We start from the raw sequence: 17,573 nt of genomic DNA, 5'->3' as shown, positions 1-17,573 counted from the left end.
CGTAATTTTCGGGTTCGCGCCCGCGTCGCGCCAAACATACTCGCCCTCCCAGCCGTGGGGGCGTTAATTAGTGACGGTCAATTCCACTATTCATTGGTAAAAGATTAACCCAAGAGTTGGCGGTGGGTGGTGATGACTAGCTGCCTTCCCTCTAGTCTTACACTGCTAAATTAGGGACGGCTCGGTGCAGCGGGCTAACAACTTACTCACTTAAATGCCTATTGAAGAATCCGCAAGCAATTGCGGCCCTATGTTCCTTGATGGAATCTAATGGTGAATGAATGAATGAATATACAAATATAAACACAAATTAAACAACCTCTTTAAACTACTAATTTGGTGTTTCAGATGTTGATCAAATGTTTGCAAAGTGTTTTAAGTTAGAACTTTTATTACAGTGTTCACGTCACCAACTACCCAATGTTATGTAGTCCCCAAAATTGTGAATAAATGGTTGAAAATTCTACCAAAAACACATAGATGTCACAATTAATAACATCACTGCATAAAAATATTGCTGGTCTGTACGTATGTTGTTATCAGCAACATTTTTTTTTTAAATATTTGTACCAAACTGTTTGTAAATACCAGAAGATGGGGTCCAGCATGACCAAGTGTGTTAAGGCATGCGACTCGTAATCTGAGGGTCGCGGGTTCGCATCCGCGTCGCGCCAAACATGCTTGCCCTCCGAGCCGTGGGGGCGTTATAATGTTACGATCCATCCCACTATTGGTTGGTAAAAGAGCAGCCCAAAAGTTGGCGGTGGATGGTGATAACTAGCTGCCTTCCCTCTAGTCTTCCACTGCTAAATTAGGGACGGCTAGCAGAGATAGCCCTCGAGTAACTTTGTGCGATATTCAAAACAAACAAACAAATAAACCAGAAGATGGGGGTGCCTCCTTATCTTCAGAATCCAAATGTGTTTATGGGATTGCATCAACAATGAAACAAAAAGAAGGGGGAAATATGATGTAATAATGAACATCACAAAATATAATTGATGTTTATTCTTATTATTGTTTACGTGCTTTCAACATAAAATCTCAGCGACAATAATTTAGCCATCTTGGATTTTTCAAGAGTAAAATTAGTTTGCGTCTGTCCTTTGTCTCCTCACCACTTTAAAATAAGAAAGGGTTAACGCAGCTAGCCCTCGAGCTGTTTTACTAAGTGTCTTTAAAATTCTTTATTTATAGCCCTTTTATTTAGAAACTTTTAAATAGATATTTATCTTTAAAATGTCTAAACCTTCTTTATTAAGCCCCATCCCCAGTGGGTGAAAGATAAGTTCATGGAGCTAAAGCGCTAAACCTTTGGGAGCTATTTCGCGTGTTGGACATAATACGGATAGCTTATTATGTATCTTTGAAGCAACAAATTTTAATATAATCAAGATTTATATCGTTTGGTAATATATTTAATTTATTGGGCTCACACAAACAGTGAAAGTTTTTGTAACTGTTATAAAAAACTCATATAGAAGTTTCAAAATGTATAACACTTTAGCTTGCAAAAATTACTGATAAAATGTTTGTGATGTTATTGGAAAAATATTGCCGTTTATATACATATATGTTTTTGTAAACAGAGAAAATTCACTGTGTACTTTAAATAACAGTCCATAGACACAGTTTTCATTTTTTAACTGTATAACAACGATTTCATCATTCGAAACGTTGTTATAAAGATAAAAAATAAATAATCTATTCAACTGCTTCTCTGGAGTCTAGCTTGACTAGGTGAAAGTCATAGGTTCGAAACCCCATCTCATCAAACATGCTTGCTCTTTCGCCTGGGTGGGCGTTATATTGTTAGATCAATTTCACTATTCGTTGGTAAATACCCTTTACCAACAGTGAAATTGGCAGTGAAAAATGATGACTAACTGCCTTCTCCTGGATTTTCATTGCTGAATTTGGAACGGTCAGCACAGATAGCTCTCGAGTAGCTTTGCGCAATATTCAAACCAAGCCAAACTGTTTCCCTGGACTTTTATTCATATACATTTGTAGTTTAGAGAAAACACGTTAATTTAAGTATATATCAAGTAACGAACATAAGCTTGACTCAATCAAGTAAACTAAAGCCCGCAAGAATAAGAACTGCTGTTGATAAATCATTAGTTTATAATAATGGCCGGACGAGATCTAATGGTTAGCATGTTTCGGCTGGAAATCGCAAAGTTCGTAAGTCGATTTGTTACGTGTTATAATGTATCTCAAACTAATCTCCGGTTTATTATGTTACATATGTTAACGTATTACGATTTCAAATAACCAGAAATTTTAATTTTAATTTAGAAATTATTTGAATATTAATATGTATCAAATTTATGATATTTGATAACAAGATTAATACACACAATTTTCTTCCTTGACATAAATATATTTTAATATGCAGACAACAATAAAATTTGTAATAACAGTTATTATAAATAATTATTAGAAATAATAACTAATATACAACAGTTTTTACAAACTTATAAACTATAGTGAATCTTCTGTCTGGTCTAGGACTGAATATTGTGTCGACGGTCCAACTCCTCGACAAGCTAATTAATATGGACTTGATACTGTTACATTTTATTTAAGCTAGCCAGCTGTATATTCTTGATTGGACTCATACCGCTTAAATTAAAAGCTCACTTTTCACCGACGAAGATATTTAATGTCCTCATAAAAATACTAATGTTTAAAGTTAATTCGTTGAAGTTGAATGGTTTATAATGTTCAAGATCTCTAAACATGCTTGGTTAAATTTTCTAATTTTCGTATTAATAAGCGTTAATCACAATTATAGCTCCCGAGGCCTATAGTATACTGACTGTAGCTGACCAACAATATCTATTACTGCCTCTCGGCACATTCACTGTCTAGTTTTTAATACTCATTAGACGATATTCTCGAAAAATTACTTGATAACAATATTTGAATATACGCTAGTGCTTTCGTAAAACATTTATTCTTGATTCTTACACTCGAGAATTTTTTGAAAATTTAAAGAAACAGGTAGAAATTGTTCAATACACATTTAATAGTATAAGTTACATACATTAAACTGAAACAAACGTATATATTAAACTAAATGTATAACAATAAATCCATTTGAACTCCAATTGACGCAAAAACACGTTTGACACTTTGAAGTCGTGGGTGCGTTATAAGAATGACAATCAAATTCTACTACTGGGCCAGGCAAGAATAACCCAAGAGTTGACGATGGGTTTCGTTGACTAGCTTTTACCTTTTAGTTTATTATCATTTCAATACATGTATACACTTTCTGTAAGTTTGTCCAAATATTCTGAAATAAATAAAAATGTCTGTGTTATGTCAAGTTATTATATAGTAATTACAGTAAAAGCATTAGCCCCGTCGTATATACTTAACTAGCAATATTCAGCCGAGACAGCGATTGAGTGAGTTTAAATAATTGGTGCACATGTTCAGGTTTAGATGTTACAATTATTTATTTTATGCCTCTATATAAACATCAAAACTCTTGAACCAATTGAGTTATTTGCAGTGCTATCAAACTGTCAATATTATTCACAGTGCAAGTTTAGACAAGGCTTAAAGCTAAAAACAATAAGCAAGAAAGTAGTAAAAACGTTCACATATTATTGATTTACATTCCGAAAACTCAAGGATATATGTTTTGCTCAAGAACTTGTACTTCAAAGGGTGTGTTTCTAAAGCGTTTTGCTGCAACTCAGTGTTCAAGTCTAATAAAAAGAAGGAATGTTTAATAAAAAAACATCCAGTCAGGAGGTTAGGTCAGTCGAAGGACTTTAACATGAAATCGATTAAACTTTTTCCCAAAATTGAATGCATAAACATGTAAAGAAACATGTTAAATTTAGCAAACAACTGTGCAAGCGCAGTTATAAGAAAAAGCGATCTACACGAAGAAAGTAAAACTAAAAAAACTAATATTTCAGACATGAACAAATCATTAAATTTAAAAAAGAGCATGAAAACTGAACGGACAAATGAAAACCATAGAACAAAGAATAAGCTGTTTGAAAAGTCCAGAAAAAGTTTGAGTTTAGTAACAAAGCTGTGAGTTTGTTATGAGTTAGTAAACAAAACAGAAAAGCGTGATGGTGCGTCTCTAATTGTGTGTCTACATGCCAGTCGAAGGAGTGAGATATATATTCAGACTTAAACGTATGATACTGAAGACGTTATATCACGACATCCTGATCCCTCACGCAATATCTAGCGTCTCAAAAAGGCTAAATTAACTCCAAAACATATTGTTCTGCTGAGTAAGAGGAATTTGAATATTGTTCCTTTTACAATGCCTTGTCTCTAGTCTTACACTGCTAAATTAGGGAGGGCTAGAGCAGATAGCCCTCTTGTAGCTTTGCGCAAAATTAAAAAACAAACAAATAAAACAGGTATTGTTGACTACTTAATATCTAAATGTTTACGAAACAATACATAAGTTATTTAAAATAGGTGAGTTACTCATTTAGATTTATATATATATGATAAATATGTTTATACATAATTTACAGAACATTTTAAGTGTCTTCCTTATTTAATTTTTCACTCCTTATATTTATTATAAACATAACTGTTTTCTGTTGAAAAGGAATGGGGCATTATCATTATAACAGGTATACAACTGGCTTGTGAACTATGGTGCTCAGGTTTGAATCCATCATAACAAATCTTTGGAAATTGTATGTTAATAAATTTCCTTGAGAACCGATTTAATTTCATATAAATGTCGTTCGATAAAATATCGTTTTAAATATTGTATTTCAAAATACAGTTTTCAAAACTGGCTCCTGTTTTTCTGTTTTAAAGCCAAACGATGCTGCATAAAAATTAACTCTTTTCCTTGTCAAAATTGCTTCACAAAATCTACAGCTTCATTGCTCTAGTTCCAACGAGTTTGTGAACCAAAACGAAAGAATTCCAACAAATCAATACTACTGGAAATAATTTTGTCTTTCGGTTAATTTGTATTCTTTAACACAAGTATGATGCATAAAAAAGAAGTTTTTGGTTGAAGAATATTTTTGTACATCAAAAACTCAACTAAACGTTATCCATAAGGAAATCTATAACAGATTAAATTTTGTTTGTTATATTCATAACATAGAATATTTGTCAGCAAAGAACAACAACGAAAAACGTGTCTGGGTCCACTTTTAAAGTAACAGTTTGACATCTCAGTCGCATTCTGTAATTGAAAGACTGTTTTCTCATATGTGATTCTTGTCCTATGATATAGTTTCCCACTCACAGTGGCACAGCGGTATGTCTGCTGACTTACAATGCAAGAAACCGGGTTTCGACATCCTGATGGGCATAGCACAGTTAGTTCTGTGTTCAACTACAAACAACTTATGTGAAACAGCTGGAGAACATACAATAATATCGATTCTTATTCAAAAAGTTGTGAAATACCATCTTTTGATCTTTACGGCTCATAGTGTCAAGAGCACGTACCCAGAGTCTCATTAAATCAAGCTGTAACAAAACGATCTTAGTTTTTACATCTGAGACACGCTGAAACATCACGTCAAATGTCAATTAGCTTCTGAGAACTATACAAGCGTTTACATGTAACGTTTGTTTGCTTCTATAATGGTAATGCACGTGTAGTTGTTCCCAAACGTTGCTATTTATAGTGCAGATAATCTTGCATAAATCATGGGTTTCTCTCAATGTATAATAATAATATTACACAAGTTCACATATTGCAAACCGACTTCTACAGGTGCTATACAAATGTGTTTATTCAAAACAACAAAAACCTTTCATTCGAAGACTTAAAAAGATTTTGCATGTCCATTCTGGGAGTTACAAGTTTCGAATTTTGTTTCAGTACGAAGTTGAATACCAGATTTATTAACATACATTTCCTTCATCACAAAACACAATATAGCATTTTATGTGGAAACTATGGAGGGACTTTTACTATTTTATATATATAATTTTTAACTTTGCATTATTTAAGATTAATTTATTATCATCCTCCAAAAGAAACAAACAAATAAAAGAGAGAGGATAAATAAAATACGTGGTACTTATATGCTAATGTATTCCATGTCCATAAAACTACTTATACCTATTACATTACGCTGCCTACTTAAGTTTGTATAAACAATTTTTATTTCATTATAATTTACTTAATTGTAAATATGTTATTTTCAGAAAGTATGTGTAATTAAAATACACGCAAAATACTTTCTCTTTTCACTGTGAAAAGAAAAACTGCTTAGACAATTTCGTACAAATTTAATTTACTGATAATAGTTCTGATTTTTATGAAATACTTCAGTTAGTTGTAAAGAAAGTACAATTTCTGTGTAGAACAAAACAAGTGTTTACATTGTATTCGATTTCACCTCTAATTGTGCCAAAGCTAGTGGTTGTATTTTTTATGCTGTATTATAAGATATATATTGTTCTTTTTGTACATCCTTTCACACCAAACATACTCGCTGTTTCAACAGTAAGAGCGTTATAATGTGATATTCAATCCCACTATTCGTTGATAAAAGAATAGCCCAAAAGTTGGCAAGGAGTTGTTATGACTAGCTAGCTGACTTCCTTCTACTCTTACACTGCTAAATTAGGGGTGGCTAGTGCAGGTAGTCCTTGTGTAGCTTTTCGCGAAATTCAAAACAAACAAAATTTGTATATTACTCAAATAAATGCGTTATGTGGCTGACTTAGTGAATATAAAATATTTGTAAATCCTGTGATTTTCATCTAGAAGTCACAGCAATATGCAATGCATGAATTAAATAATCACTCACGTCAGAGATCTCAAGGTTTAAACGTTCTGTCTTTGCTTTAACCTGCCGATTAGATGAGGAACTATAGCAGCACCTGCTATCAGCATAGCTATACTGGACGAAATAACGAGTTTATTGTCACTTTCATAACTCATTTACAAGAGAATGTGCAAGGAGGTTGAGCAACTAATCATAGGTTCGAACCATGAACCAACCAATCTGCTGTCATGCACATTAATCAGTACTTTATTCTTATCTGTCAGATTGCTAAAATAATATTTGGTTGAGCTCGTTCTTATATTAAGTAAAACTTATGCACATATACATAATTACTCCCAAATCATTATAAATAGTCTTTCTCTTTTACTACTGTTGAAACTCATTGATAAGTGTTTTGGAGCAGTTTCTACACTTCTGTGGTCTTATGTTTGAATCTTTGAACATCATTGTTTAACTCCTCAAGTACCTCCATCAGTTAAAAGTCATCAACGAAATCTATAATATAAACATACATTGGATAACAACAACACCTGTTTTATAATAACCCCAACTGATAACAGTATTATCATCTAGCTATAGAAGTAAATAAAACTGATCTCGTTAGAAATTTGAACATCATAAAAACCGTTTTTTTTTCAAATATATATATCCATAAGTATGGATATTAAATTTAAAATAGACAAACAAAACTATGTAATACGTACTTCTTCAGCAAAACAAATAAGGTTCCATTAAAAAATGTTTTCAACTGCATTCCTTGTAGACTTTCTTATCCAGAGGTGGCTAAGTTGTTTTAAGTTAGAAGGAAAATATTTATCTTACAATCTGAGTTATTTGAGATAAATACTAAAGACTACGTGACATTAAATATGAACCATTGGATCCGCTTAAATATAGGGTATTTAAAGGTAAAAATTTGAAAACTAGAAAAAACTACCAACATTGTAACTCTAAAATCTATTAGAACCTAAGGTGTTAAACTTAAGTCATTTTATTGTGAATGATGTGTGGAAACTCGAACCGTGAAAGCTTGGAACTGTAAAAGGTCTAGCACAGACTAACGTTTCAAAAAAATCTGATGTAAAACTACAATATATGATGTTTCAAACAAGAAAATGCTCTAATGCTATATGTATCTCAGTAATAATAAACATCCATATTTATTGTAACTACCTACGCTAGGCGTCATGGCTTGTGTGGAAAATGAACAGCTTTTCTTTATTAAACTAAATTATTATTTAAGCTACTTTTTAAAACTAATCTAACTTTCTGTCTATCTGTCTACCTCTGTGTTCGAACTTAAAATACTTTAATTTTTAATGGAGTAGGACCTGCATATTTCAGACATTCGCCTTAAACTAAACAAATGCTATCTTAATCAAAGACAACTCTTTGGCTACTCACGGCCTAAAAGTGCAAAGCGCGAGTTTACGGCAACAATAAAGAGTCTATCTTTCTAGAAGATTCTCAATGGTGCTGTTCAAAGTTTCGTCAAAAACAATGTTACAGTTAACTTCCACGTTTTAATAAAATTTAACGTTTTACACATGGGCACCAACTTCCTTATAAAGTGTATTGTTTATAAGTGATGCTTTACGTAAGAAAAACAAAATTACTGTGAATAAGAACTCTGCTGTTAGTTTCGCAGTAATCATGAACACAGCGTCCACTGATATTTGCAGTCACTGTAAACAAGGTCTCTGCTGGTCTGTAGAATTGTTGTAATCAAGCACTTTAGTAGCTTCCACAGATACTGTAAACAAGGCGACGTGTCATAGTGACTATGAACATAGGCTCTACTGGTTTCCATAGTTATACTAAACAGATCTTTCTGGTCTCTATAGCTACTACAATAACAAAAATCTAACAGTGTCTATAGTTACTGAGAACAAAACAATACTGTTCTCCACCAATACTGTGAACATAGACTTTAAACACCAAATTTCTTGGATCTAATATTATATACTGTACTGTTATAAAGAACTGTCAAACATGTGAATGTTCTGTTATATATATATCGTCTACTATAATTGAGCCATATAATTACTAGTATAATTTTTTAAAGTTTTATAATAATGGGCTAAACACATCCACAGTATGGCTTGTATCAGTAGGAAGGTAAAAAGTGGATTTTGACCATTTCGATATTAATAGAGAAGTGCATGTTAATCACTTCAGCGTTGCTGAGAAACAGAAGTTAATAATTCTGGTGTTTCTAAAGAAGTGAAAGCTGATTATTACACTAACGTTGGGAAAGTGGAAACTAACCACTCCGGTGTTGATAGATAAGTGAATATTAACCATACCAGTATTTGTAGGGAACTGGAATTTAACAACTTCGTCGTTAATAGAGAAGTGACAACTAACTAATCCATATTGTTAGAAAGGTGTAATTTAACAACTCTGATATTTACAAAGAACTGGATTTTGATCTCTCCAGTGTTGATATAGAAGTGGAAGTTAGCATTCACAGAGAAGTGGAAATTGACAATTTCGGCGTTGGTAGATAAATGGAAATTAACTTTTCCAACATGGGTAAATAAATGGATTTTAACCACCTTCTTTATCGGTAATTAAAGAAATATTTACGAATATCACAGTTTTACACTTCAGTTAAGGTCTGATAACATAACCTCCACAAACTGAGAAGTCAGATTTTAAATTCTTCAACAGTTAAGGATAATATAACATAACGTTCTAGTTGTTAAGCTAGTAATAGAAATATGTTTGTGTTCAACATAACCATGTAATAAAATACCACCCTTCTTTGTCTGAAACTCGATTCAAGTGTTTTCTCCTATGAATAAGAGAGATAAAATATTTATTTAAAAATATACTGTTTACTTACCATTCTGATTAACTTTACGCCATTCTTCCAAAATATTACATTAAGGTTTATGGTTACGATTATCAATTCTATACTACAAATAAATATTTTAATGAAGAAAGAAACACTGAACAACACTGTCCGCTATTTGATCAATACTTGAAATAACTAAAAGTATAAAAAATTGGACGATTATTTTATCGGAAAAGTATAAATTTTACGTTACATAAAGAACGAACTTCGACCACTCCAATATGTTTTCGATACTACTACAATAGTGGACATCTGGTGAATAGTATTCCAAATAAAGTGATACATGAACCTAAACCCAAGTTAGGAGGAACCTAGACCAGACAAATGCACATCAATGCATATTTTTCAATTAATCAAGCACGAGAATCCGAGTACTTATAGATCCTCTATCATTTAAAAATGATTCGTTAGTCAAACAGATAAACACATTTCGTCTCACCTAGCTTTGGAGCTAGATAAATAAATAAAGTTTCCCGTAAAAGATTCCCTAAAAATCAGAATAATTCACATTTACAACCTCAGTTATTTCATTTATTGTTCCTTTATCTAGGATATGTAATTGAGCCAATCTATCTGGACAATAGTCATTTATTATAAGTAACAATAAAAACTCATAAAACATGTTTTCAGGAGATTGAGAATTTACTCTTCCAATTCTTCTTTTTCCGTGATTGAAGTTTTTTATTTTTCTGTATTTTCTATTGACAGGAGTACCACGCGATCTCAATCAATAGGAATTCATCGCATCGTCGGTTTTTAAATAATTTTTCCTTCTTCTAAATCGATAGTTTATAAACGCTTTTGATGTGCATCACATTTTTGTTTGAAGATTGTTTGTGGTTTCTTTCCCCAATGAATTGAAAACAACAACAAACAAACAGACAGTTAGAACAAGGATTACAGAGTCAGACAGAAATATGTAAAATCAGAAACATTTTCAATTTGTATTTAAAATTATATTAGCGTGAATGTAACTTTCTGTTTAATAAGATATATGATAGTGAGCTTAACGTTTCGTACAAAGGGTGAAGGGTACTACGACAATGAATTATAATTTGAGGTAAATCGAATACTGTCTCGATGATTTTAAGTCTAATATACTTGAAACAATTGTTCGATTCAATAACAACCGTTTACTGTTCAAAACAATGTTGCCTTGATAAAGCAATATAACAATAAATAGTACTGCTTTATTGAATTATATAGAAGAATGACAACGAATGTAAAATTATATACTGACTTTTCTCTACATTAAAATACTTTTATTTACGAGCCTTCATCAAGTAAGAACTTTAGTTAAAAGTCTGTGTATAATTATAAATATTAAATTACCAACATTATGGGTATTAAACAACAATGACAGCCAATAATGGAGTACATGCACAAGTTGATAAATAAATTTCTAGTTGTATATAAAATAATGAATAATGCAATGTTCACATTACCTGCAATAATATTTACATCTTTTAATTTTAGGATTGTTTCGCAAGATATTGTTTTAATAACTTAGTAGTGTTTTTAAAACTGCGATGTATTACAAAATTAGTTCTATTCCAAATTGGAATTTCTAGCCCCCTCTAGTGGCACAATAGTATGTCTGCGGACTTAAACTGCCAGAAAACGGATTTCGATACCCGTGGTTGGCAGAGCACATATGACCCTTTGTGTAGTTTTGTTATTAATTACAAACAAGAACATTAGAATTTTTAACCTAAACGCCACCTCATGCACACTGAGCTTAGCAGTTAGTTTAAAGATTCCTAATATATGTATAGATGTAGAAATTCATAATTTTAAACAACTGTCCAGGAGTAATAAAGTTGAATTTTTATTTATTTTCAGGTAACTGTAACGCATATTTTTCACTGAATTTTGGCATAACGTCACGATCAAACACAATTCTGACTGATAATTATGTTAAACTGCTGCTAATAGCCTTTTTCTATAGCATAATTCAACACTTTCCATCTTCATTATTATTTATGCTAGTATTGGTTTTAGTATTTTTTCTTTTATCCAATTCTTATTAAAGACACATTAGGAAATTGGTGTGACTCTAATTGTCATGTTAATGTTTCTTTCTGATTTTCCTTTAAATGTTTTGTATGCCATCATAGTTCCTCCCAAGGAAATATCGATTTTCAATGAAAAAGGAGACATTCTGAGGAAGACCATAGGACCATTTGATGAAGGGTCCGAGCTTAAACTGACCTGTGAAGTAAAAGGAGGTAAGTGTCTTTACGGTAATCTCTCTTTATATATACATACTCTTCCTAGTTGTACAGTGGTATGTTTACGGACTTACAAGCTAGAAACCAGGTTTTGATACCCGTGATGGGAGGTGCACAGATAGCCCATTGCGTAGCATTGTGATTAATTTCTCTATATATACATATAATTATTTTACGTTGTTTCCTACGTCTCATTAAAATAGTAAAATAAGAATTTCATAAACTAATAACGCTGTGAAAAACAACAACTATGTATGACATTATCCACCATTAAGATCTGTGTGACAAGAGTGAACGCGATTTACTTATAAACTAATGCACATTGATTTTGCGTGGTATAATCTTAAGGTATCATATTTAACTACAATTAAGCTTTCAGATGGCCGAATAGTCGTAGCTCGGTTTATTTAGGAACTTGTAATTTTTAGGTATTGATCTATTTTTAATTTCAAGTATTATTAACTGCCTATTATCATTTCAATCGCCTGAAATGTATTAATTTTCATATTTTATTGTAATCTGAATTTCTGATTCAATTAATTAAACGTGTCTTGCTTATGTTCCATTTTTTTGTACTCGTCAAATACAGGTTTGTCAGTTTTTCTTTCTTAAGTTTGTTTAAAAGTTGGAATATCATTTGAAGTAAAATATTTTAATATTAATTTTTCTTCACATTCAAATTTTTAAAGTTTTGAAAGTGTCGTTTTTGTGAAATAAAAGAAGGCGATACAACAACAAAACACTAAAAGTCATATCTTTGTCTTCCTAGGCATAGCCTAAGAATACTTCTGTTTGTTTTGCTTTCTTCATTTTCGCGAAAGGCTATTTGGGGCCCTGTGTTAGCCGACCATAATTTTGAAGTGAAAAGTATAAGAAAGACAGTAGTGAACACCAGCCACAGTCAGTTCATCTCATTTGGTTGAGTCTAAACGAAAGAAAACATTTATACATAAATAAATAACGCTTGTGAATATCTGTTAAATTAACACGGTAGGTCAAAGATAAGTTTATATTCGATCCCCATGGTAGACAAAGCTCTAACACTAAAACAGCAAAACAAACATTTCTCCTTCTCGCTATTTAAATTTTCTCGTTCGTTTCATGTCTCTTTTATTAACAGTTTCGCTTGATTTATCTCTATAAATGTTTCGGCAGATATAATAAATGTGTTTAATGTGAATTCTCATTTACTGTCACAACCTAAGCCGACCCGCATGGCCAAGCGCGTAAGGCGTCCGACTCGTAATCCAAGGGTCGCGGGTTCGCACCCGCGTCGCGCTAAACATGCTCGCCCTCCCAGCCGTGGGAGCGTTATAATGTGACAGTCAATCCACTATTCGTTGTTAAAATAGTAGCCAAGAGTTGGCGGTGGGTGGTGATGACTAGCTGCCTTCCATCTAGTCTTACCCTCCTAAATTAGGGACGGCTAGCACAGATAGTCCTCGAGTAGCTTTGTGCAAAATTCTAAAACAAACATAACCTAAGCATCCATTATATTAGAACCCGTAAAAGGTCGTTTTCTGTTAGGCATATTCTGAAGTGTTACACAAATATGTACTTATTACATATCGGTACAGAATTACAATTGTCACTTTAGACAACAGTGTAGCTGGTCGTATTATCAGACCCTAAATAACTATGACTTTAGACGACAATGTAGATTAGGGTATTCCGAAAAAAACATTCAATATGGCTGATTAGCATATCCTGAAGACAATTGTTATTCACTAAATAACTGTAAGTGTAGATGACAATCTAGAGGAGGTTTATTCTTGAGAAGTTTATATCACTGATTAGAAGACTCTAAATAACAATTTAGCTGATGGTGGCTTTGAAGAACGTGTAATTTGGAGGAGAATGTAGCTGAAAGTAGTTATTGAGAACGTGCAGTTCAGAAGACAATGTTGGTGGTTTTGAAGTATGTGAATATGGCTGATATTTCAGACTGTTCATTCACGAAACTTCTGTTTAGAACAACGTATTTATCAAATTAATCTATGCCTCTGTGAAATGTTACAATTTTGTAAGGTTCTCAGCAGTTTGATTTACTCCTATACACCTTGAAGCTGAGAGGAAAAAAAGAGCGGGTTTTTGAAAGACCAAAAATGGCTTAATGTGTAGCATGTAAATCATCCGTTTGTACTCCTCTGAACAATAGTGGCAACCAACAATACACTCGTGTTAGAAGAGTTATTGTTTTTGTTTTCTGAATTTCGTGCAAAGCTACACGATAATAATCTGCGCTAGCCGTCCCTAATTGAGCAGTGTAAGACAAGAGGAAAGCCAGTTAGTCATCACCAACGAATAGCGGGATTGACCGCACAATATAACGCCCCCATGGTTGAGCATATTTGGTGTGACGCGGATTCGAGTCTTCGACGTTCAGATTAGGAGACGAGCTCCTTAACCATCTGGCCATGCCAGGCCCTATGTTAAAAGAGAGTAGAAGCTGTGGTTGCTAGTGAAGTCCGTTAAACAGCAGTCAGGATTGATTTTATTAAACACATCATTTAATAAACTATGTACGAGTCTCAGAAGAGTATGTTCGCTAGAAGCGTTCCTATACTTACGCTTACTTACGTAAGCTTAAGTGAGTCTCAGTGTAGAGAGATGATTGAAAGTGTCGTACTTATATCTAACCAGTATCAGTTAATAATGAATGCATTTCCCCAGTTATACAAGATGAAATGTTTCGTGCAAAATCAGATATGTTATTAAAATTATCATTGTTTTAAAATTAAGGCGTGATGTTTAGAAACTTAGGAAGTTAATTTGTAAAGTTTGTTAGACTTGAAAGTAAAACAAGAGAGTTTTGTTTTCAGCTTTAGTTTTTAGGATTACCTTCCGGTTTCATAAACAACCTGCGGGATTTGTTAATTGAAGTTTAATCTCAAGTTGGTTTTCACTTGTTTTTCTTCAATACGCGATGAAGTACCTGAAAAAAGTAACTTTTAATATGGTTCTAACAAAGAAATAACTCTCTATCCACAATGTTAACATCAGTATAAATCGTTCTCTACTTATATCATGAATACTAGCTGTTGTTCTATTAAGAATTATTGCGGAAATCTATGCGAGAAATAACGAGGTATGTCTGTCCTTAATTTTGAATTAATACTCTAGAGGGAAGAAGAACAGTCAAAAATATTTAGTACCAACTCTAGGACTACAATTGTCTGACCGAATAGCTGAATTCGGGAGTCATGTTATAGCAAAACCACTGACTCAAAGTGTGTAGCGCATTTTTTGTGACAAGGGGACACGAACTTTGAACCTTCTGTTGACAATCCAGTAAGAACCAGACCACGGCTAGTCTACTAGAAACTCCAACTTTTACATTATGCTGTAGTTAACTAAATTATTGAGGAACAGAAGAAGAATTTAATATTACGGTTAGATTTACAGTGAAAATGTTTTTTTAATCATTTAAATTGTGATGTTTCAGCCCATAGAAGAAGGATATTTTCAAGCAATGAATGATTAACAACAACTACAAATTCAAAGTGTTATAAGCAATTAAAACTCTGACTCCAGCCCAAAAGAGCGTTCCGTCTATAGGTTACTTCGGTAGTTATCTAGTTGAGCTTTAAGGACAATGACAAAATATTTGACTCCTGAAAAATCTTCCAAGTCAATTATTATAATACGACACAAGATCTGATAGAAAATATTATTCAAAAATTAATTAATACAGACACTTTTTGGGTCCTTCAGTTGTTTTATGATTAAATACTACAGATTTAGCAGTATCAGAAGTTATCAAACTGTTTATCACGAAACGATGTATTGTGGTTATTTAAAGACGATAATTGTTTGAGACACATAAGAATGTATCGTTATTATGCAAAGGAGATAGGTGTTTATCAAAAATGATGTATCGTTAAGTATTGGAAGACATATCTGTTTGTCACAAAATGATGTATTCTTAGTATTTAAGTGAGGTAACTGTAATTAAAGGGTGTATGGTAAATATCTGAAGGAAATAACTGTTTATCATGGAAGTGTGTGTTGTGAATATTTAAAGGTGAAAAGGTTTTTGTAAATAGTTATTCACGAAAGTTTCATAATTATGCTCTATCATTTTACAAAATATCAGGAAAGCCAAAGCCTTTGGTGACCTGGTGGAAGAATGGCAAACTAGTCGATAAGGATGATATAGAAACGTCGCCAGGTGTCGTTCGTAACGTCTTGACTTTATTCAGTCTTAAACGAGACGATCTTTTGAGCAAGTTCAGCTGTGTTGCGAATAACACAAACATTACCACACCTCTTAACACCAGCGTTACTATCGACTTATATTGTGAGTACCATAAAAGTTGTTTAGTTTTTAGTGTATTTGAAATATTCGCATTGTTTAGATCTTCTTTTCTAGTTTTCATAATCCGTAGCTTTTATTCTTACTAAAGTTACCAAAAAATTCCCAGGTCTAAATAACGACACGAGTATTTGAATCCCAATTAAAACATAAGTTAAAAATGCCTTTACGTTATTTATCATACATTATAGAATTAAGTCAACCTTAAACGTAATTATAGTGATACATGAAAGAGGTCAAATGATAAAATTAATGTGAATGGCTCGTTTTATTCTCCACTTTAGAGAAACATCAGTATCTTGAGAACGCAGCTACTCTCTGATTTAACATTCTCAGAACAATATTTGGTGACATCAAGCTAACTATGCCTTTAAATTATAGTTTTTCAGTAGTTTTGTGAATTAAAATTATATAGAGTTATAAATATGGTGTTTATGATGAAGTAGAGTACCTTTTTCTTCCTCTGTTTCGGTATAAAAATATTAAGGTAATATTTTAAACATATATGGGATAAAACACATAAGCCTGAAATTAGTAAAGCACAGATATAATAACCTAACTAATAATTTGAATTTATTTTGAAAAGATTATTTTACAGTTACGTACTACATCCGAAATTTTTAGAAACGTATAAGCGTTTTTAGAGTGAATTAGAAAGAGTGTTATTAAATATCACCTTCTAAAATGAAATACATCCTTAGGCGATCCGCGTCTGTCGGCTGTTTATTATTGTAAGATCTACCAGATGCTTTAGCCTAATTCCGAGAACGAGTCAATCCTTTTCTAAAACGAGCATAATTTTAAAACATCTGAGTTCCAAATTATCACAATTGGTTTACAAGAATTTACTAGATAAGGATCTATTTTAACGATTCATTCGAAATCTGGAACGGATATAGATTTTTTCTCATTTTATAAACACATTTTATAGTGGATCCAGCACTAAAGACAACACACCTGGAACATATACTTATACATTAAAAATAATATTCCTCTGGAAATACTTATAAAATCTTTGAATAAAAATTCTAAAAAAAAGTTGTGAGCTCGAAAATGTCCAGGTGATGCCGACAGTTTATTTATATGTGGAAAACATACAGGTCTAGTGGTTAGCGTGTCGAGGGCTCATGGTTGTTCAGAATGCTGTTATACACGGTACGCACTTTCAGGTGTATTATAAAATTGACAGTTAATTTCGTTCCACCGCTCAAAGAACTGGACAACACCCTTATATTACTGACAGATTGCCTTCCATCTGGCCAGTAGTTAAAAGTGATTGAAGTCTATACCTGAATTCCATTGGTATCTAACTTGATTCTTTAGTGTACGAACACATGAGTTTGTATTAAGTTGAAATTAAAGAAATACATATATTATGTATTTTGTTTGTTTTTCAATTTCGCCCA

The 17,573-nt window shown here is 32.6% G+C and overlaps 1 protein-coding gene across 5 annotated transcripts in view; it reads left to right on the top strand.

Annotated features, from left to right (window-relative positions):
- Window positions 1–17,573, top strand: part of LOC143225827 (synaptogenesis protein syg-2-like) — a 139,149-nt gene that overhangs the window by 62,776 nt on the left and 58,800 nt on the right. For all 5 annotated transcript variants that reach the window (XR_013014099.1, XR_013014098.1, XR_013014097.1 and 2 more), the window contains 2 exons: window positions 11,739–11,849; window positions 15,949–16,152. Coding sequence is in view for 1 of the 5 variants with exons in the window: in XM_076455897.1 (XP_076312012.1) it covers window positions 11,739–11,849; window positions 15,949–16,152 (315 nt within the window). In the remaining 4 variants the exon portion in view is untranslated. The remainder of the gene's footprint in view (window positions 1–11,738; window positions 11,850–15,948; window positions 16,153–17,573) is intronic.

This window comes from Tachypleus tridentatus, chromosome 9 (assembly GCF_004210375.1).
Source record: "Tachypleus tridentatus isolate NWPU-2018 chromosome 9, ASM421037v1, whole genome shotgun sequence".
In the NCBI taxonomy this organism is placed as follows: Eukaryota; Metazoa; Arthropoda; class Merostomata; order Xiphosura; family Limulidae; genus Tachypleus; species Tachypleus tridentatus.
The sequence above is the reverse complement of the archived record's forward strand: the minus strand, read 5'-3'. Positions and strand labels throughout refer to the sequence as shown.